This window comes from Ptychodera flava, chromosome 14, assembly GCF_041260155.1.
Source record: "Ptychodera flava strain L36383 chromosome 14, AS_Pfla_20210202, whole genome shotgun sequence".
In the NCBI taxonomy this organism is placed as follows: domain Eukaryota; kingdom Metazoa; phylum Hemichordata; class Enteropneusta; family Ptychoderidae; genus Ptychodera; species Ptychodera flava.
In genome coordinates this window covers 33,544,702-33,566,838 of record NC_091941.1, presented here as the reverse complement: position 1 = coordinate 33,566,838, position 22,137 = coordinate 33,544,702, and the positions used below count along the sequence as shown (strand labels likewise).

Sequence of the window (22,137 nt, the reverse complement as noted above, 5' to 3'; positions counted from 1 at the left end):
TACTACACGTGTTGCGAATGACAGTGGAATTGCCGTTTACTATGCAAATGTCAGCAAAGTGCTATAAAAATACGGCTTTGTTGGCACAATATAATACTATAAACCTGAAAGGCTGAATAGTCGGTCAACAATAATTGCAATGTGGCTTTTTTTCAGTACCCTAGTCCCTTATATATACTTACCAATATACATGTGTGAAAAATCCGATAAATTTGACTCAATCTGCTAGACAACATGAGACTCTCTCTATAGATACGACATAAATATATGGAAAAACACGTCATCGCACAAAAAATGAAGGTACAATTGAAATGTTTACATTCTAACATGGTCCATGAACCGAATAGCTTTTGGAGCCATTTTTTCTGCCAAGTTCCAATATACCTTTTCTGAAACCGTTAAATCTGTAATTTCTGAAATGTTTTAGTGGACATGTCACAAAGATTGGCGACTGAAAACAGTTGCCATAGTAACAAACCCTAAATCATTGAAATTTGGCGATTATGACACAAAAGTGAATCTCCTCGTTTATGAGAAAACTTTTATCAAGTAAGATTACATACAGGTGAAATGGATATCCTTCTGCATATTACATGATCTCGAAGGTCAAAGGCAGGTTCACGTGACCAAAAGGTGTCACGGGTTCAAAAATATAGTTTTACTCAAAACTTGTGCTTTTTTCTCCTATATACGCACAAGATAATCTATTGAACAAACATGGATAAACAGATAAACACTTATAATAAGCAAAGCTTGTTACAACTTTGAAATTCTTAGGTCATTTAATTGCAAGTTTGATCGACTTAGGCCCTAGACCTCGTACAATACGCCTCTCCTGCAGTTTTAACAAGACAAGAAGAATTTATGTATGATAATGTGTACTTAATCTATGTTTTATGATTTATGTAACTTCCGCTAGAGTTTAACTCTATATGATGACCTTCAATTATCAAGGTCAAGGTCATTGACTTATTGAGGTCAAGCGGGGCAACACGGGATATTTCCTCTAAATGAGTTTGTTCCTAATATCACGAGTAGAAGTTTGTTAAATTTCACAAAAAAATATTTTTAAAGAAAGTATGAGTGTAGCTTTCAACAATTAAGCAACTGCGAACGTCAAAAAGTGCTTTTTTATTCAAATTTACATCGAGATAAGTGGGCTTCCTATGGGCTTTCTATTTCTATCGAGATAAATGTACCACTTTGGGCTTGCAACCCAAAATGGTACCGGGATGGGGATTTGGCTGTAACTTCGAGTGCGAGGTCGAATACTTTAAACTGGGATATTAACGACAAATGAATTTTGTTCTACCTCACCATATTAATTTCTGACTCACGTTTCACTTGCTTTGTCGTGTTACTGAAGCTATTATCGCATTCGCTTTCTTATTTGAATCATTGAAGGTAACTTTTATGGATAGTCCCATTATCCGCAATAAGACATAAAGCACGTGTCATTTACACGACGTGTTAATCGCAAATAAACCATGGACGTACTGGAAGAAGGATCCACAACGATTTATTGGGGCATAATATTTGGTTTCATCTGAATAGATTTTCGCCAACGCTATCAGCTATATGGAATAAGTCGCCTTTTCAAGGTTTTAAGCGAATTTTATGTTTAATTTTTAATTTAATATAATACTATATTTATTTATTTAATTTAATACTGTATTGCTTTTTTTACAATAAAATATTCAAAAGCGCCCCAGAACAAGTAAACATTAAACATACAATGAATAAGAATTCAAAAGGAATGCAATTTAAAATAAGATTAACACGATTGGAAATAATTTGGGATAAATGAATCTTCATATTTTTCAAATTCCTCAAAAGTGTTAGGTGCCATATATCTGAATGTTGCAATATTACAAATTACTCATAAAAACAAGTGTGTAACTTAAAATGAAAAGCAGATGAGCTTACACTTGCAGGTTAAAACGATCTTACTTCACCATCCAATTATCCCAAATTAGTTCCAATCGTGTTAAAGACAAAAGCTCATAAAAAGTTTAAAATGTAAAGAGCAATTCAATACAAGCTAATCTGTGGAGTTGAAAAAATCGTTTCGAAAGAATATTATAATTTGGTTTTGAAAAGTTGAATTTCTGTTATACTCTTTTAATCGAAGCTAGTGTAGTTGAATCAGTGAGTCAGTCACGCCATCATACTTTCTCCGGAGCATCACCACTCTCGCCGCATCATTCTTAAAGCGTTGTGATTTATTAAAAAACTAATTCTACCGTACATATAAGATTGAATTAGCATATTTAAAGGATAACAGCTAATGAGACCGTGATTACAAATTTCAGTGGTGTCTTGGTTCAAATATTGACAAATTCGTCGCAGATTATTCAAATTGTGATTGACTTTTTTACATGTCTGGTTGACATGGTGTTCCATCGTCAAGCCTTAGTCAAGATAAGTCCATCGGTTACGAACCTTGTCAACAATTTTGATGCAGTCATTACCGATATAAACATGGTATACATTGCTTTGGCGAGCTGTTGTTTGGTACCCAAAATCACAACTTCTGTTTTGTTATCATTATGTAGTAACAACGTTCCAACAAACCGGTTTTGAATATCACAAACAAATTTTTCTACGCATTCATGTACTTTGTTTGATCACCAGCTCTAGATGAAAACACTTTCAACAGCTGTGTACCGTCTGCATAGCATGATTGTATAAGAAATGTTTGTGTATATGATGATGAACGATTCATATGTACATGAATAGACTCTACACAGAACCGAACAGACGCAAGATCCTTCTGGAACATCAAACTTGATATCACAATGTCTTGACAAACTGTTGGATATCTTAACTCTTTGTGATCTATTACTTAGATAAAATTCAAGTCTACCAGTCTAATCAAAATTCACTCTTCATATTGCTGAGTAAGATTTGATGATCTACTGTGTCTAAGGCAGCGCTGAGATCCAGCAACGCCATCAGTGCCTCCTGATGTTTTCCCATACAGTGAAATATGTCAGAAGTTACCCTGCTGAGTACAGTCTCTGTACTAGAGACCGTAATTTCTTGTATGCAGATTGGCACATTGGTAACGGGGCATTTGTCTGCATGTGGGCTGTCAATAGGTCAACGACGACCCGCTTAACATGTTTAGATAAAAAAGCTTCAGTTATAGTAACCGGTCTGTAATTGGAGAGATTTGTACTAGCACCTGGCTGTTTCAACAGTGGTATTACTGTAACAATAGCTTCCTTCCAACTATATTGGAGAAGTGTCATTTTAAAAAGACCGGTTTAACATGCTGGTTAATGCAATATGTAATAATTCTCGACACATTCTTTGAGCAACCATCATTCTCGCAATGATTTAATGGTGATTTTAAAATTTATTATGTACTTTTTCACATCATCAGCAGTGACCGATTTAAAAACTTAAAAATTTTAAAACTTAAAGAACGAAATGTTACAATATTTTGTTCATGCTCCTGTCTACACGACTGTATTAAGTATGAACAAACAAAGATCTGAAAGATCTCTCAGGTAAAGTGATACCAAGTCTATCTTCATCTCTTGTAATGATGCGGTCCAGCGTATTTCCAGATTCATAGCTTGGAAAAGACACATGTTGAATGAGGTTCCTTGCGAAAAAGATGTTGTTAAATTTCTGGGTTAATTGTGACCTTCAGTGTTGTTGACGTGAATACTGATTAGCAGACATCCTAAAATAGCTTTTATATCTTCCGCTGCCGTTGAACACACTGAACATCCTGGTTGTTAAACCAGTACCCGTTGTTGACATACTTTTGTGGCCACTCTTCAAAAGTTTCTGGCGTCGAGATTAGATTTATGTGTTAGATTTATATTTATTAGCGTGCACTGAAAACGTTACTGCCTTTGTGAGCAACCCTATGACAAGCTGGACATTTTTACTGCTGAATCAGTGACGTCTTTACGTTCAATCGGAGGAAACAATGGAGTCCACAATACGTCTGTATCGACTGATGTCGATTGAAAATTTGCGTGCCTCATCTGCTGGTGTTTGCAACTTCTTTCTGTGGCGAATTTGTTTTGTTGGTTTTCTTCATGTGTGTACTGCAAGCTATTTCTTCATAGCAATGCCAAATAATTTGACAGTTCCAAAAGTTACAGGTATCTGACACTGAAGACAGTAATGCTTGATACTTTTCTAGAACGTTTTTTCACGAATGTCTAACCTGTTAAGTGTATTCTACTCCAGTCCGTCTTTCTACACTGCCGATGCATGGACAAACTTTAACACAATCAAGACTTTATGTCATTTTCACAGATGATATAAAAAATATAATTTCAATGTGTAAGGCACATGAGATACGTGAAAATCATGAGCTTACCGTCATTATCTGTACTAAATTTTTTTTGTATATAGACAAGCCAAAATCTAGAATTTTAGGGTTCTTTACCCTAAAATGAGCAACCCAGCTGAGAGGGAGGGGTACAGTCAGGAAGTCTTACCTCGGCAACGTATTACGAAGTCAATCAAGAGTTCAACGTCAATATGACACAACCTTGTAAGCCCTCATCGGATCAAAATAATGTTCTTCTTCAGCGCCTGGTACCTTGTTGAGTATTTTCTTTTCCAATTAAATAATTTCATCAACTTCCTTCGAATTTGTAGACGTTACTAGGTATGGCCATGACCATCGAACATTGGGCTTCTGCTTCGTTGACGATATGATTTAAATTTGGGAGGCTTGGCCTTTGACTCACACTCATTGGCAGCCAACATGTCCTCTGATTGGCTATTTAGATTGCTCTGCTGGTAGGTATTGCTACAGAAAAACCCAATCAGCTGGTGCGTTTCAAACCAGTTCACCATAAACAGAAATTAACCTGGTACTCGACCTACATTTTCGTGAAAGAATTTTCCATCTACAATTATGCTTCTTTCGATATTACAAACGTTTGAATTTTTTACACATGTAGGCCTAATTAGTAGTTTTCAATGTCAATTTAATGACCTAGATTCAAAAACGTGCTTACACAAATTGCCTGCAGGGAGTGTTCATGTTATTGAACTCAATGAGTTCCTCTTGATCCTTCTCCGTCAGCCCAGTTTTCTTTTCCAAAGGTAAACGTGAATGACGAAGGCGGTTCAGGTCTCCCATTTCCATGATTACTGCCAAAGCCTGGTGTAGAGAAATAAAAACCGCCAAAGATTAAAATAGGTCACACGTCATATAAACATAAATTATTGACAGGGTTTGACAAATCCGAACAGATTGTAAATTCTTTTTTTCCTATTAACTGCGGGTTTGTTTTGTTCGGCGGCCTGGCAACGACACGATAACATAATGCTGAAAAAAGAGTGATATACGACATGGTTTTCGTACAACATGTTTCACCCACCCACGCAGACGAACTCAACTGTAATTATCACTACACCTGTATATGTTTTTAAAGTCGCTGGAAAAGCTAACCGAGTATCAAATACATCTTGATATTACGTCTAATGAGCAAGGTCGGCATCTTCTCACCTACTCAGATTTGCCGTACTTATAAGGTTGAAAAATAGTTTTTGAAGTATTATATATTAAATACACAATAACCTTATCGAGAATTTCCTTGGTGTGTGCTGCCGACATACAGAATCTAGCTCGGGACTATATGATTGGTGTGGCCTGGAAACCAACCACCACTACAAAAAAGATTCCTCTTAAGACACTCTCGTGCAAAACAACTTGTGACAAAAAAATCGAACACAAAGAAAATCTTAATAAAAGATGGTGTAGTTTCGAAGGATGAACAAAGTGATAATAGTTTCACGATAACTAATGGTATCTTTTGAATGATTGTCAATATAGTCAAGCTTGTCAAGCTAGTGCCTGATTAACAGCTTGCCAAGCATTACTAGAGACATCAATCCATCATCTATTGCGTAATTCGTATTTTATGGTCATGTATACCTTTGTTGCTTTTGTGCCGACTCGAGAGACAAGCCAAATCACTTATTTAATCCACACGAGGAATAATGATGGATTGTGTCGATCAACACGCAGCAATGCATCATAGCCAGGGGGATCACGATGCTGTCGTTTACGCTTTTATCATTGGTTGATACTTCCCGCGCATTAACTTAAGAAACAATTTTCAGCAATAACGAAATTTGCCGATTGACTTAGTTGACTCGCAGTCATTATAACAACAACAACAACAACAACGACAACGACAACGACAACAACAAAAATGTAATAATAATAATAATAAATAACAACAATAAATATTTAATTTTTCCATCGTTATTAGTATTGTTGCTGTTGTTGTAGTTCTTGATGTTGTTGTGTTGCTGTTGTTAAACAAATGAGTCAGGGCTAGGAAGACAATGTAAGTTGTTAAAAATGACAATCACGTTTACGTTGTCTTGTCCCAAAGTCCAATCAAATTTTCTAAAGAGTATATTGTCATATCGACAATAATTAGTTCATGGGCAGCTATAAAGCCGTATGTGAAGAAAGGTGTTCGCAAGTGGTTTATTGGCAGGGGGTATTTTATTCCATAAGTGGGCGGAGAAGAGGGTATCTCTTTTATATCAGTGGGCATGATTTTTTCGTTTTAAGCACAGCAGTGGGACAAGAGGGCAGAGGGGAATTACAGCTATTACTGGAGAGTTTTTGTGATGGATACAGGAGACTAGTGAGTTTCGGGCAGTGGGAGGGGAGAAAGGAAAATTGGAGGTGGGAGGGGAAGCTTTACATATAGTGAGAGGAGAGCAGTTGCGAACAGCTTTTACTTTCCGCTCCAAAATTTTATCCTGCCAAAAATTCCTTCATATGCTACACTTACATCAACAACACTTAAAACTCACTTGGTTGCAATTTCTTGAAATAGGCTGGTTTGCCTGTTCGTAGCAAGACACGGGTTGAACCTTTGTTATTCTAAGCGCGCAATCAAATTGAATACAAGCGACCGTGAAGGACGAACACTCTAGTTAGACGGTTCAAAATTTTTGAAAAACATCTCGCAATTAAATATGGCAAAGGGCTCAAGTGTAGCTGCTCTTCAGGAATGGCGTCTGAGGAATTTCAAAATCATACATTCAAACGTAAATATTTGAGTGAATAATTACAGCTGTAATAAGTGATTGCTATTCAACTGTTTCCAGGGGCTTGCTTACAATGGATGGTATGAAAGGCATTCGAAAGCATGACCTAGATATTCAAGCCAGCTCAGATGCCCGTAATTAGAAAAGGAATTTCGCTGTGTTAATAACCGTTCATGGCGAAGATATGTCTAGTTTTGACAAACAAATAGAACCACAAATTTACAGAAACCAGTTATGATACTTAGGAAAATTTTACTGTTTTCGTCTGGACGGGATGCGATGACATGATTGAACTAGTATGTTTTGGCGGTCGGATGGCCCAAATTTTTGAACGTACGTTGTCGGAGAGTACAGCAATAGGACAACAGATGTACTAATCGGACGCTGTGGTGCGGCCTGGATACGTGTGATAAGTCTGAATAATTTCAAACTAGCAAGCGCCGATGTCACACTTCAACATGTCATTACGTGCGGAATTTTCTGTACCTTTTGATTGAGTACGATCAACATGGTTAATTGTCAACATTTCGATGTGCAAAACCACAGTCCATCCACCCATACTTACCAGTTCATTGTTTAATCCCAGGGATACCATTCTGATTTCCTTAATGGATATCAAAGGCCAGTCCATCAACGTGTGCCGCTCTGTGTAGAGACGGGAAATGTTCATGACCTAAAACACTCCTGTAATAGAAGTTACCTTCCGCTTGATTTATAGCCTGTATACAGCAGCGACTATATACTAGTCTAAGTTTGGAGTTAGACTATTTTATACGAAATTGTTGGAAGTTGGTTTGGTTTGGTTTGGAAATTTATAGGATTATATTGGCTTAAGTTATTGATATTATGCTAATTTGTTAGTGAAAGTATAATATTAGAAGATTTTGGAAGTTTCCAAGGACCTTTATACTTTATAATTGGATAATATGAGTTATATTGTATAATATTACATTATTTCCTGGCTTTTATGCAAATTTATACGATAATATTCAATGAAATTTCTTATATTGTCTAAGTTTTAAGTTAAGTCTCATAGAAGAAGTTATCGGAAGTTAACGCTGTTTTATATGGAAATTCATAGGCTTATCTTGCCTTAAGTTGAAAATGTTCTCGTATTATTGATTAGTGAGAGTCTAATAATAAGTATTTGGAAGTTGCCAATGACCAGTATGCTGTATCAAGGGATAATAACAGCTGTGTTGTATAATATGTCATAACTTGCAAATTACAAACTTATGTTAAAAGTTTGGGGAAAACAACTTTGGATTACACTATCTGACATACTATTGTCGAACGCCGATTCGCTGAAAGTTTAGGACTTGTGATCCACAGAGAATGAGTGGTCTGGAGTGCAACATTGCCTTTTGGTTCAGTGTTACCATGATGCTGGCGTTGGAGAAAGTATTGCTTCCTTTGTTTTACATGTCGCGCATTGTTTATGCATAACATTTTTTAGGAATCTTATACAAACGTAAAATATGGAATATAGGGTACTGTTCAAACGACACATTCGATCTTCGTACGGTGCACATCGTTGATCAGGAAATCAACGGGACCATCTTACGTCTGAAAATAGTTCGCATTTTGACATAGGGTTCTGGGCTAAATGTCAGCAAACCATCATTATTTCTTGCAACGTATCAGTTTAATAAAACCCTGTAGATTTGTTTATCTCACATGGAAGACCTCAAAGTTCGATAAATTTTATTGTTTTCTATTGCACGAAAACAATATTTTATCATTCACACGCGTGGTACAAACAGAAAAGACAGGACAGAAAATGCTAAAATGTTACTGAAAACATGTTTTACTACATCAATAAAATTAGAGGTGACATTTCACCCATGGAACTTCGCCAACAGAAGAAATATAATAATATAATCATCGTCGACATAATTATGTCTGCGTCGTTAACAACATGGCAAATGCGCTTAAGAGTTCCTTAGTAGATAGTCTCAGTCCTGGTGTCGGGCAAACAGCCAAATTTATCAGAGTTCCAACTTGTTCCATCGCCCTTCCTTGTCCAATGTAATGTTTCATTTCTACGTTGTCTGATCTTGTCTGAGCGTACCTTGGTCGGTTTTGGTTATCTGCGTGCATTTCTTGGAATTCGGCAATATTTGCTGGTTCGTACTCATGATATGGTTGGAGACCGGTAAACAGAAGAGCGAGAACCATACCGAGGCTCCAGACGTCTGCTTTGAAGGATGATGTGTCGTTATCCAGGACAGTCTCGGGGGCCATGTAATGATGGACTCCATGTCCGCAAGATTTCCTTGCGTCATCGACGTGGAAGGCGTTTCCAAAACCAATCAGAGTGAGTCTAAGGGTGTTCTTGTCAATCTGCAAAAAAGTCGAATTCAAGGGTCAAAATGTCGGACAAACGATGCTATTTATCTGGTACAAAATTAAATTTTATGCACTTCGTCTTATGACACGCAAACTAAAATAATATGGAGGACAGAGAGCGCTTGAGACTTCATAAGATCAAAAGTTTTCGAAATCTTTTTGAAGTTCTTTCTCAAAAGTAACTTACAATGATATTGCTTGGACAGATGGTCTGGTGAATAATTCTATTCTGGTGCAGATATGCTACAGCGCCACACAGTTGAAGAGCGAGGTGAATCCTCTCCCGGAATGAGAACTCCTCCTGAAATGTATAAGTCGATAGCAATATTAGAAATGTATTAAAAAAACATCTTAAATTCCCTGGAAGGCGGCCTGCAACTCTTTAGAAGTAGACTGGAAACACACTTTCGTTGTGCTACATAATTTAACATCGTACACTGAAATTTGAAATCCTTATAAGTAAACGATTTTTCTCAGCGTTAGAGAGTATAACGTTGGATAATCTCCATGGCGTAGAACTACTTTTGAGGAAGAATAACTGTTAACTGTCGTGTTTGCAACTTCTTAACTTCTCTTACCAGTTCGCCACTTAATCTCATTGATTCCATGTCATCTCCGTACGGGATATCGTACACAAGTCCGTAGTCATCGCCATCAACAGATGTCACTCCATGTAGCCGGGGGAAATTTTCATGGCAAGAGATTTTCCTGTCATAAATTGAAAGGAAATATATTGACCGTATAGATCAATAGATATCAGCTAGCCAGTTGTCATTTGCTAGATCGTTACCAGTAGTTTGTAATCTTTATTTTTTTTAATTTCGAGGTCAATTTATGCATTGTGTGATCTACTAGAATTGTTTATAGATGTAAATAACATCATATGATAATCATGTAGTACAAGGAGACTGTGGCAACATCCATTGTATGGTCCCTTTACCTTAGAATTTCTGCGTCACGTGCCAGTGAGCCAAGATCCATTACTGTGACTGCAAACAAGTCATTATCCGGGCTTAAACTGTGACGTTTCAATAAGCGTGTATCCTTGACCACCTTATAACCATCAAGGGTTTTAATGTTGATTATCGGCAAGCCTGTGAGTAAATTAGAGCAACGAATATCAACAAATTACAAATGACTCAACCTCTTGCCATCTCACTTATTATTTTCTCAAGAACCTGCTTCTATCATGCGTACCGTTTGTATAGCCATGTGGTTTCTTAAAGCAATGGTCAAAAGATATACATGTGTCAAACTCATAGAAATACGATTGAGGGTCGGTGTTGGTTTCTCAAAAAGTCAGAGACCTAAACAATTTGAATAAATATAAGAAACGTATCTTACGTGACATTACTGATCATTGTATCACAATGGAATTTCACCACAATTTCTTTCAACTCTGTCTTACATTTATATGAGTTCGAGCAATTTCTCCTTTTGCTACAATTTGTTATGAATGTTAAGCTTATGAATCACTTTCATCAACACCTTCATGCAAAACAAATATACACCTCGCAAATCATACTTCTCATCCGCGATTGACAGCTAGTCCTAACGTAATGGTAAATATACAAACAACATGCAAATCGACTATTTACCTTGAAGAGACGGGAATCCAGTGTCCAAGAAGACATCTTGGGACGACATGTGTTTAGCCAAGTCCGCAGTCTTCTTTGAGTGTAATCGAGAGTTGACAACAGTCGTCAGCGAAGGAACTGATAGATAGATTAGGTGAGGAAACACATAAGTTAGTTCGTATTACCAATGTCGTTTTAGAATAAAATTATGTGGCCTACGAAAAGTTCACAGGGTGTATACATGGCGATCATAAGCAAGTTCGTCCAGACAGCAAACAGTCATGTCTGAGAAGCGGAACACTTTCAACATTTTATAATGTACCACAAATTGCGAGAATAGATCTAGAAGAGAAGATAGTATGAGAAACGTCTGTAGACATATGGAAATGTAGAAAGCAAGCCGCGTTACCTACATGTAAAACTGATCATCTTATACGTTTTCTTCACTTACGTTTCGTATTCCTTGTTGAAGTATTCAAGGAACTTGTACCAAGTTTGATGCCTTGTCTTCGTGGAATTTTGGGTTTCTCACTGCTTCCTTCGCAGTTTACGACTGAATCAACAGACTGGAAGAGACAGAGCAACATGTAAAATAATACGACCGTACAGCAATATCGATGAAATAGATTTCACAAGATACAAGACTATAGTTACCTTTCGTGTTTCACAAGGGTCCTCACATGGAGTCGCTGATAAACACAAAAGTACGCCGAAAATATTCCCGGCGGCCTGTCTGCAGTTGCGTGCGACGCTACGAAGTCGCTCTTTGCCGGAAACCATCGCTTCAGACTTAAAAGTCGTATAAAACGTGTTGAAATAAGTTGAGGGAGACGGTGAATGTTACACAGCCAGTGACAATATTTCTGTGCTGATAATGTTTGTGTTCTTTTTCTACGTTGACGTGACGACGAGTAATGGAACTTTTCAGAGCGACGAACGGTGATTGGTCAAATTCAGGGTACTTTCTGGCGCGTATAGAACATCGATTCGCTCAAAGTTCAATATTTATAATCACGTTCAATCACGCGAGATGTTAGCGTTTGGGTGCCCTGTTCGTCATTCGAGAACGACCCGAATTATTTCGGCCAGCGTTCGGAAAAATTACCGAGAGTTGTTCTCGGGTCAAGAACTTACTCCTTGCCCTTTCATAAGTTAGGAGCAGATGAGAACAAAACCGTGTTAAGAGGGGAACATCCAAAAGCTTTTGTAACATTTTACCCCAAAGTGATGTAAACACGTTTTCAGAAATGTGTTAGCTAGCTTTAAATCATTGTAATGCACAATTTTCTTGTTAGCGGTGTTTTAAGAGATAGAAGATAAACAGCTAAAACGCACCTTTCTTGTACAGTATATCTGGCTGAGGCCGAGCCTGTAACTGCAATAAACGATGTTACCAGTATTTGACATTTATATTTTTTCGTCCTTTGCAAAAGAATGTCAGTTCCGAGGCAAATGAAAACACATAATGATAGATAACAAACTGATGAAATAATCTTTAAAAATACAATGATAGAATCATCTTTTTTTGTGTCTGTTATTGAATATAGGTCAATAAACAGCTATGAAATGAAACTAACAATGGGATGAAGGATAGCGGTTACACTTTTACTGCTGACCAATGTATGAACAAGAGGAAAAGCCTTGACATAGAGTACAAGAACAATATTGATCACGACTTTCATACATGAGCAACACGAAAACATGTCTCTTTTAAGCAGAGTTCAACCGCCTGTATGGGAACAATCAGAGTACACGCCCAGGCTATACGATCGAGTCATCATCAAAAGTTGGTGAAGGTGACCATGTCGCTGCTGTAGTGGGTCAGCATGACGAGGTTACACTGAAAAACCAGAGGTGAGAGCAAGTGTTCTAATGTTGGTCGACTCGTGACATGGTTGACTTCCTGTCAAGAGAAACAGAAAGATAATTTAGCAAGACACGAATAATTTCAGAGCAAATATCAATGCAAAAATGGCTAGATTTGATAGATTTCTGGATTTTAGACAGGAAAAGTAAATATTAGTTAATATCGTGTGGAACGCTGTCTTTCTTGCAAAAAAAGATTTTTTGGTGTCATGTCACTTAACTTTTTGTTCCTTTCTACCTGACAATGAAGGGAACGAATAAGCTTTGAACTGTTTTATCAAATAAAGCTATGTCTGTATTGCCATTCTCATTTTCTTTAGAGAGTACTTATATAAATCCGTATCTTAACATGCTAAAATATGAATCATATTTTCACTGTGACCTGAACTAACAGCTAGGTGTATCCGTTGGTATCTGAACGAACAGAACACTCCGAAATGTCATTAATAATTACTGTCAAAGTTTTGTTGTTTGTTCTCAGTTTTTGGGGATTGCACTAAAGTACATGCACAGTTTTATCAAAACACAAACGAACGAACGAACGCATTGAAGTTTGTATGCATTGCATTGTTCACGGTCCCGTACCGTGTTTTCATGTCTTCTAAGCTGCTGAAGAGTACAGTCCTTGTCAACACTGACAGTACATCATGACAGAACCGCTGCACAACTAGTTTCTGTTGACGAGGTTTAACAACTAGATTGTAAATTATATCGAGCATAGCCATAAATGAACCAAAAACTCTTTCTACACCACTGAAAATACGCGACAGAGAAGTCATATGTTTCCGATTCGTACAGTGACTCGGAGAGGTCACGATCGTGTTCCGTGTAACTTTCAGATACAAATTATAAAATACTCCCAAGAAAGTCCATCGTTCGTGTAGGTCGTTGATACAAGTTTAGTTCTACTCAGGAAAGCCAGAAACGAAAATACACAAAATTCCTTTCTAAGACGGTAAATTCGGCATTTGGGATGTCTGAGGACATGAATAATTCGTGGAGATGAACTGACTGGTACGGCTACTATATGCAAATTACATTCATCAATGCCGCAGAGCTGCCCGCTCTGTGCCACGTGATCGAGCAATGTCTTGAATGCTGGCGTGAGTTAAATTGTTTTGCGGGGTCCATAACTTTCGTGAAGGGCCGAGGTTTTTTAATGACACAAAAACACTCATTTTTGCACACCCAACCTAATGTTTTATATCATTCTACCGTCGTCCTGAACTTTACGAAAGTAATAATTTTTATTCGCCGCAGAGCAATAAGATGCTTCCAGGACAAATTACCAAAAAATATGTCTAATGTCTTGTGTAATATTTCCTCCTTCACTCGGAGTGACCCATTACATACACATTTTGTTCTACTGATTTTTGTAATTGTATGATTCGGGGTTTTTTATTTTAGAATCAATTTGTAAGCATCACAACAATCGATCTGCTCTGTTAAATTGCTGAAAAAAACATCCGAGTGCATTTTTGCTACTATTTTGTACTGTGTGAGATAAATGTGAAAAGTCAGCGTTGAGTGTGAAGTGGAAAAATTCAGATCAATAAGGAAGTGATTGATATAAACAAGAAACGAAATGTTTATGAGTTTGTACACCATTGATGCTGACAAAGTGACTCACGGAAGACAAGTAGTTGAGAGGTAAGCCTCAAAAGTTTCAAAAGCTTTAAATAAACCTATTGTGATGGTACAATCTGTCCATTTATTCCACTGGGTACTTGGATAAGTTAATTAATGACAATTTTGTGCTACATTTTTTTTTCGAAAACCATATTGGTGTTCATATATAATATTAATCTGATCTAAAAGAGTAAACATCTGTTTATTTACATTGTTTTCTGATATTTTGCACAATACGCGAGGATTTTTGTCTCAGTGCATTTAATATAAATCCCTTGTCATGATGTATGGCGATGAGGGTAACACATGGTTTTGTTAATGAGCCCATGAGTATTTTTAAAGTATATTTGACCCTTTATGGAGCTCGAGGTTGTTTTTTTATTTCTAATAGCGTTGTACTTTGATGTTCATGCATTAAACCAGCAATACGGAGAATATACCTTCTGCAAAAGACTTCCTTTCCTTGGTACAGTACGATCATATATGTAAAAATTGACATCTGTATGAAGTTGAAAGATGCAATCGCATTCGCTGTGTCATCCATCCGCATTTGCGCCGCCATGTTTGGAACCAGCTTGCTCTTGTTTATGGCGAACATGATAAGAAGAACAATTTTTGCTAAGCAACGATGGGGGCGCTATTTAGTTACCCAGAACTGCAAACTCAAAGAGTCATGTCTGATCATGTATGACCCAGTGTGGAAAACACGAATAATATAGGACATATGTATGGGTAATGCGGTGCTTACTAACTGGTCGTGAGAGCGTCCGCAATTTTATGAACAAAACACTGTTCAAAGGTTTATTTTTTCCTTCCTCTCAAACAAAAAGTAACACAGGAATACTCTCGAGACAAAATTTCAAGAACGAAAACTGTCAAATTATGTATATCCGTCCAGGAAAAAAAATAAAACCTCTGTATTGAGAGTAAACTCACAATGTAATGTTGGGCATCATCGTGAAAGAACTTCATAAAAGATTGTTTCTGAAAAGAAATGATGACGAAAGGCGAGAGAACCGCCAAACTAAATACACACGTATACTACACTTCGTATACAACCCCCGGCCTTCAAAGTCACCAAAAATTCAAGGGACAACTTCCCAGTATACGGGAATCGCGGGGAATGTCATAGATAAACACATTTTATCACTTTGATTGAAAATTTTGATGTATTAAAGCAGGTTCATTATAAAAGTTGCCGACTGAAAACGATTTCTGTACCATGGCAATCTAATACAATACTAAAGAAGCCGTTAGCCGACACAGACGGAAGGAGTCCCTAGATAAATGGAATATAATGCCAGTCTGTCTATGAATGAAGTGATTCGAATCATCGCTCTAACCTGTGAACCAAAGTGGACTTGTTAAGGTAGTAGATCCTTGTGTTCAAAATATGCAACTGTTAGAGAAATTTACTTTGAATTATTTTTGCATGTTTTCTGAGAAATCGCAAGAACGGTTTTCAACAAGAACCACGATGTGATCGATTGTTCACAGAGAAGAGAAGGATACTGCTTCTTTCATGACAAAATATGGCGGCCATCATTTGAACGAATTTTCAAATAGAAAACGTCAAGGCTACTAAATGGCAAATGTAAGTGTAGGGAGAACCATGTTGTTCTCAATAAGATCCAATTGTATGTCAGTGCTTACTTGGGATCTGTCATGTCGATAAATGGGCTGTATCAGACTGTGTATATTTGGTGTTTTTGTTGTGATTGTCGTTACATGTCCGCACATATGGGATGAGAATGTATTTACGTGTATTTGTTTTGGGGCTGTGAAAACAATCTAAAACATTTGGCAATCTAATTTGGGATAATTGGATCTTCAATTTTTTTCAAATTTCTCAAAAGTGTTAGGTGCCCTATAGTTGACTGTTGCAATATTGCAAATTACTCATAACAACAAGAGTGTAATTGAAAAAGAAAAGCAGATGAGATTACATTTGTAGATTAAATCGACATTAATTCACCATCCAACTATCCCAAATTAGTTCCAATCGTGTTCTAAGGGGCAATCTAAAACATTTGGCATAATTTTCTTTGGGCCATAAAAAGTTAGATGAAAAGTTGAAAACTTCCGGTCCCGCTAGACAGTCCTTATCCTTCAATAACGTTACCTGTCAGTGTTTATCGAATATATATTGTGTCGATATGTGGAGTGTTTCCACGCATCAAAAAATGTACAAAATTATCTGCAGGTTCAAGTAATAATGCATCCACTCTAAATATCCCTTAGATGATGGTGTATATTTGAGACTTTGTTGCGAACCATTGTACGACACTGCGAGCAACTTAAGCCTTTTTCTATTTTTCATCAAAATGCATGAATGTGACAGTGTCATTACTCTGATCAACCTTGCATTTTCTTTTAACGGTGTAAGGAATATACCTCTCCAATGCATTATTCCTTTCATATACTGTTTAAATTCTTTCTTCAAATATTTTATTTCTTTCTTTTGTGGGTTCCCCATCACTTCTTCCTGATGTTTCTTTCTCAACTTGTCTATGACCACAGTGCTCAAATAAATTAAATGTATTTTGAAAACAACACCCAGGTAGGTGGATGGGGTGGCGTAGGGGTGGAGCAAAGAGCGTGCGGAGACATAATTGAAAATAATATTTAAGCTCCATAAATATTCATGTTAGTGGAAAAAGAGAAAGGCAAACCAAATCCTTATGGATGCCCCCAATACGGACAAAGAAACATGAAGACCTAATAGGAGAACAAAAAAAAGTTTTAATATGCAGGGAAACGCACTTAAAATTACCATGTTAAGGGACTGAATTACACTGAGAATCGTTGAGTCTGTCTTTCATTGTATCAGGATAATTATGTCTCCTCCGTCAACAGCATGGCGAATGCCCCCAAGAGTTGCTGGGCGGAGAGTAATAGAATCTCACACCCCCAAGGACCTGGGATCAGATTTCTCACACGAGTTGGGGATATTTTGTCTCACACGAGCCGCAGGCGAGTGTGAGACAAAATATCCCCAACGAGTGTGAGAAATCTGATCCCAGGTCCTTGGTGTGTGAGATTCTTTTTCACATGTATATGACCACAAAATGCGTTAAATTCATATTGGACACGTACAATATTATCAAAAATCGTGACAACTCTGTCGTCTGCCGCTGTACTGTGACCTGCTTACTTTGTAGTTCTAGTCCGTGTGTTACTCGTCGTGCCATTGGATAACATTTTGCGCGTGGAACAAAATAGACTGCTTATCATCCAATCAGAGGTCATGTAATATTTACTGCAGAGTGTGGGACGGTTTCTGAGAGTGTGGGATCGATTATCCTACACTCTCGATCCCGCACTCCCAGCAGCCAGGAATGTGAGAACCTCAGTTCTGGTGTTGTGCACGCAGCCAAATTTATCAGAGTTCCAACTTGTTCCATCGCCTTTCCTTGTCCAATGTAGTGTTTCATTTCTACGTTGTCTGATCTTGTCTGAGCGTACCTTGGTCGGCTTTGGTTATCTGCGTGCATTTCTTGGAATTTGGCAATATTTGCTGGTTCGTACTCATGATATGGTTGGAGACCGGTAAACAGAAGAGCGAGAACCATACCAAGGCTCCAGACGTCCGCTTTGAAGGATGCTGTGCCGTTATCCAGGACAGTCTCAGGGGCCATGTAATGATAGACTCCATGTCCGCGAGGTTTCGCTGCGTCATCGACGTGGAAGGCGTTTCCAAAACCGATCAGAGTGAGTCTAAGGGTGTTCTTGTTAATCTGAAAAAAGTGAATTCGAAATCAAGAATTTAAAAACATTGTACAAATGATGGAGATCTTTATTCGATACCAAAAGCCGTGTTCTAATATGTACAGTTCGTTTTCTTTTTGTTATGCGCATTTTAACTAAAATAGTATCAATGAATAGAACTGCTCACTTCTGAAATAGGCACAAACATATTGAATTCTTCTAAATTTTCTAAAAAGCAAAATCAATACTTACAATGATATTGCCATTCTCGCGAGCCAGAGCAATAATTTCCGCTCCGCTGACCTACGCAAAAATCGGGTAGCGCTGAGCTGTTTGCCGTAAAGAGGCACGTGGTTTACGACGATGTGATATTGCTTGGACAGATGGTCTGGTGAATAATTCCATTCTGGTGTACATACGCTACAGCGCAGTTGAAGAGCTAGATAAACCCTCTCCCGAAATGAGAATGTCTCCTAAAATGCACGAATGGTTTGCAACATTACAAAATGCGTTTATAAGATCCTAAATAGCCAGGGCAACGAAGGTTGCCGACTCCACTATTTTTGTCGCTTTGGATATGATAAAGTTTGAGAATGTCTCTAAGAAGTATTGTACTTCAGGAAAGATAAATATGAAAATATCCAATAGTGTATGCAAATTAAGAATTATTCTCACCAGTACACCACTTGAACTCAGGGTTTCCATATCATCTCCGTACGGAATAACGTAGACCAGTCCATATTCGCCGTCGTCGACGCGTGTCACTCCGTGTAGAGACGGAAGATTTTCATGGCCTGAACATTTCCTGTTAATAGAAATTGAGATGCACATTTACAGCATATCAGTTGGCAAATCGTCGTGTGTTAAATTCGTTTCTGTAGTTTCTAGTCTTTCACCTGTTCAAATTTGAAGAAAATTTACTCATTCGTAAGAGTATGGCACAATTTAACCGATTAAGACATTTAATGTGAAACGATACTGAAATATTATTCAACATGATATGATGTTTGTTTCGTCATAACATAATAATCCCGCCATGCGAGGAGGCTGTGGCATCTTCCGATATATGGACTCTTTACCCCAGGTCTTTACCTTAGAATCTTGGCCTCACGTTCCAGAGATCCACGATCCAATAATAATAATAATAATATTTATTTCTTATAGAGCGCATTACATTTTAAAAATCTCAATGCGCTTTACACAACACTAAAAAAGAGCTGAGGTAAATTATAAATAAAATTACGAGAAAACACCAATAAAATGCAAAGAGGTAAAATTTTAAAAAGGTCTAGGAATAAAATGATCTAAAAGATAAGTTTTTAACTGACTTCTAAAATTGTTAAAAGAATTAGCAAGCCTTATCTCAAATGGTAAAGCATTCCACAAATGGGGAGCACATACAGAAAAGGCTCTATTGCCATAAAAAGCCGTGTTGCAAACAGGCTGATGCAAAATGATCGCACCACTAGACTGGGACCTAAGTGTACGACCAGTATGACGTACTGTTAGCATTTCTTCTAGATAGTCGGGGGCTTGGCCTGTAAGAATTTTGTAAGTGAAACAAAGAATTTTAAAATCAATTCGTTTCTGGACTGGAAGCCAATGTAAATTTTGTAGTACTGGTGTTATGTGGTCCCTTTTCTTCTTTCTGCTAACAAGCCGGGCGGCTGAATTTTGAATAGCCTGGAGTTTACGTATTTCAAAATTCGGAAGACCAAAAAGAAGACTGTTGCAGTAATCCAAACGTGATGTAATAAAGGCATGAACAAGTTTCTCCGTGGTACGTTGGTCGAGAAGATCACGAATCTTTCCTAACCTCCAAATCGCATGTGATGCTGATCTACAAATATTTGTAACATGGTCTGACATGGTGCAGGCAGAGTCCATTGTAACACCTAGATTGCGAACTGATTCAGATGGATATACACTGACATCACCAATCCGAAAATTACAACGAGGGACAGTTCCCTCAATCCCAAATTTTGAGGAAAAATGCACAACCTCTGTCTTACCGTCATTGAGTGCAAGCATATTGACCCTCATCCATCCCCGAATCTCGTCTAAACACGACTCGATCGTGGCAATGGGAACCTGGTTACCGTCGCATGTAATATAGGATTGGGTGTCGTCAGCATACATCATGTAATCTAAATCATATTTGTTAATAATGTCCTCCAGGGGTGCCACATAGAGACTAAAGAGAATTGGTCCAAGGACAGAACCCTGAGGAACACCACAAAACAACGACTGTTCTTCCGACAGGATTGACTTGACGCAAACAGACTGTGTACGCCCGTAATGTAAGAATTGAACCAGTCAAAAACAACACCTGTGATGCCAAACCGATGACGCAGCCTGTGTAACAGAATGGCATGGTCAATCGTATCGAAAGCAGAAGAAAGGTCGAGTAAAATCAAAATTACATCTTTACGTTTATCTAAAGAGCGAAGTATGTCATTCTGCACTCTAATGAGGGCATTTCTGTGCTGTAACCCGCCCTATAGGCAGACTGACACTTGGCGAACAAATTGTTATTATGTAGGTATGCGTTCAATTGAGTGGAAACGACGCGCTCAATTAGTTTTGACAGAAAGGTTAAATTTGACACAGGGCGATAATTACTGAGAATATTTGGGTCCAGATTTGCCTTTTTGAGTAATGGACGAACAATAGCATGTTTACAGGAACCTGGAAATTCACCAGAGAGTAAAGACTTGTTACAATTTGACAAACAGCTGGTGCCACCTGGTCACAACACTGCTTTAAGAATGTGGCAGGAATTGGATCCATCATAGAAGTCTTTGTTGGCATGGTGTTAATGAGCTTTGACACCGACTCGATTGTAACTGGAGAGAAAAGTGAGAATGAATGATTTACACTTTGGCAATCAAATGAACTAACACCGGGTAAATGTGAACGTAGTTTTTCAATTTTGGAACGAAAAAAGTTAGCAAAAGCATCTGGTAAATTGGACAGTTCAGAGTCCGGAAAAATTCCTGTTGTGGCGTTCTTACTCCCGATGATGCTGTCAATGATATTAAAAAGGACCGTTGATCAGCACTCTCAATTCGATTACGGTGGTATGCAGCATGCGCTTCTTTCAACAACTTTACATAATCACAACGAGTCGCTTTGAAAATTTCCCAATGTATAACAAGTCCTGTTGTTTTCCAGTGTCTTTCCAATCGACGAAGTTGTTTTCTTTCTTCCATTAGTTGAACTGTATACCACGGGGCTCGATGCTTATCATAGCGAATTTTAGTACCTGGGGAGCAAGTTTGTTGATGACAGATCTAAGGAGAGTGTCGTAATTGGACGCAAGGAAACTGGCACTAGTATCATTCGATGGTAAATCTAAAATAAACTGAAAGTTCCTCTTGAAGTGTCGTAATATTCACAGTGTTGAGTGGCCTTAAATTACGCTTGACTATTGATGCCGGAGGTTTGTTCACCATTATGTCAAAGTGTAGAGATGAATGATCGGAAGGTAGATGCCAGTCGTTAGATACACAGGAAATATATGTATCGGAATCTCTAGTGATAACAAGATCCAGGGTATGGCCTCTGCTATGTGTTGGAAAACAGACATTCTGTTTCAATCCGAAAGAATTGAGGAGACCGATAAATTCCTAACATCATGATCAACAGAATTGTCAACATGGATATTGAAATCTCCAGCTATGATCAGATAACCTTTGGCGTGGATGACACCTTCCATAAACGATGAAAATTCAGTGAGGAAATCTGACATTGTTGATTTGCAGCTAGAACATGGAGGACGATAGACGACAACAAGATGAACCATTACTGATGGTAGACTTACATTTGCGTCAAGCACTTCGAATGTTTTAAAAGCAGGAGTCTTATTCAGGATAACTTTGAGATTCGACTTCACAATGATCGCTGTACCACCTCCTTTACGACGAGCTCTTGGTATTTGATAGATATTATATCC

At 37.8% G+C, this 22,137-nt stretch overlaps 1 protein-coding gene and 1 long non-coding RNA gene across 2 annotated transcripts; both read right to left on the bottom strand.

The window, feature by feature from the left end:
* Positions 1-4,990: 4,990 nt before the first annotated feature.
* On the bottom strand, positions 4,991-11,049 carry LOC139148827 (testis-specific serine/threonine-protein kinase 6-like). The gene is made up of 6 exons (XM_070720258.1): positions 11,001-11,049; positions 10,343-10,496; positions 9,981-10,110; positions 9,590-9,703; positions 9,055-9,396; positions 4,991-5,140 (listed from the first exon to the last, which is right to left on the bottom strand). Exons 1-6 carry the CDS (start codon positions 11,047-11,049, stop codon positions 4,991-4,993), a joined length of 939 nt encoding a protein of 312 aa, XP_070576359.1.
* Positions 11,050-17,537: 6,488 nt separating this feature from the next.
* LOC139150697 (uncharacterized) lies at positions 17,538-18,648 on the bottom strand. Its single transcript, XR_011556262.1, has 2 exons — positions 18,435-18,648; positions 17,538-18,211 (listed from the first exon to the last, which is right to left on the bottom strand). It is a non-coding gene; the product is annotated as an uncharacterized lncRNA (long non-coding RNA).
* Positions 18,649-22,137: the final 3,489 nt, after the last annotated feature.

What these genes read in the sequence shown, in the direction of transcription:
- LOC139148827 (XM_070720258.1), bottom strand. Translation starts at nt 11,049, where the DNA reads ATGTCGTCCCAAGATGTCTTCTTGGACACTGGATTCCCGTCTCTTCAA. An exon ending in TGGATTCCCGTCTCTTCAAG is followed by an intron (nt 10,497 to 11,000) that starts GTAAATAGTCGA and finishes ATTTACTCACAG; the next exon opens with GCTTGCCGATAATCAACATT. An exon ending in TCTGTCCAAGCAATATCATT is followed by an intron (nt 9,397 to 9,589) that starts GTAAGTTACTTT and finishes ACTTTTTTGCAG; the next exon opens with ATTGACAAGAACACCCTTAG.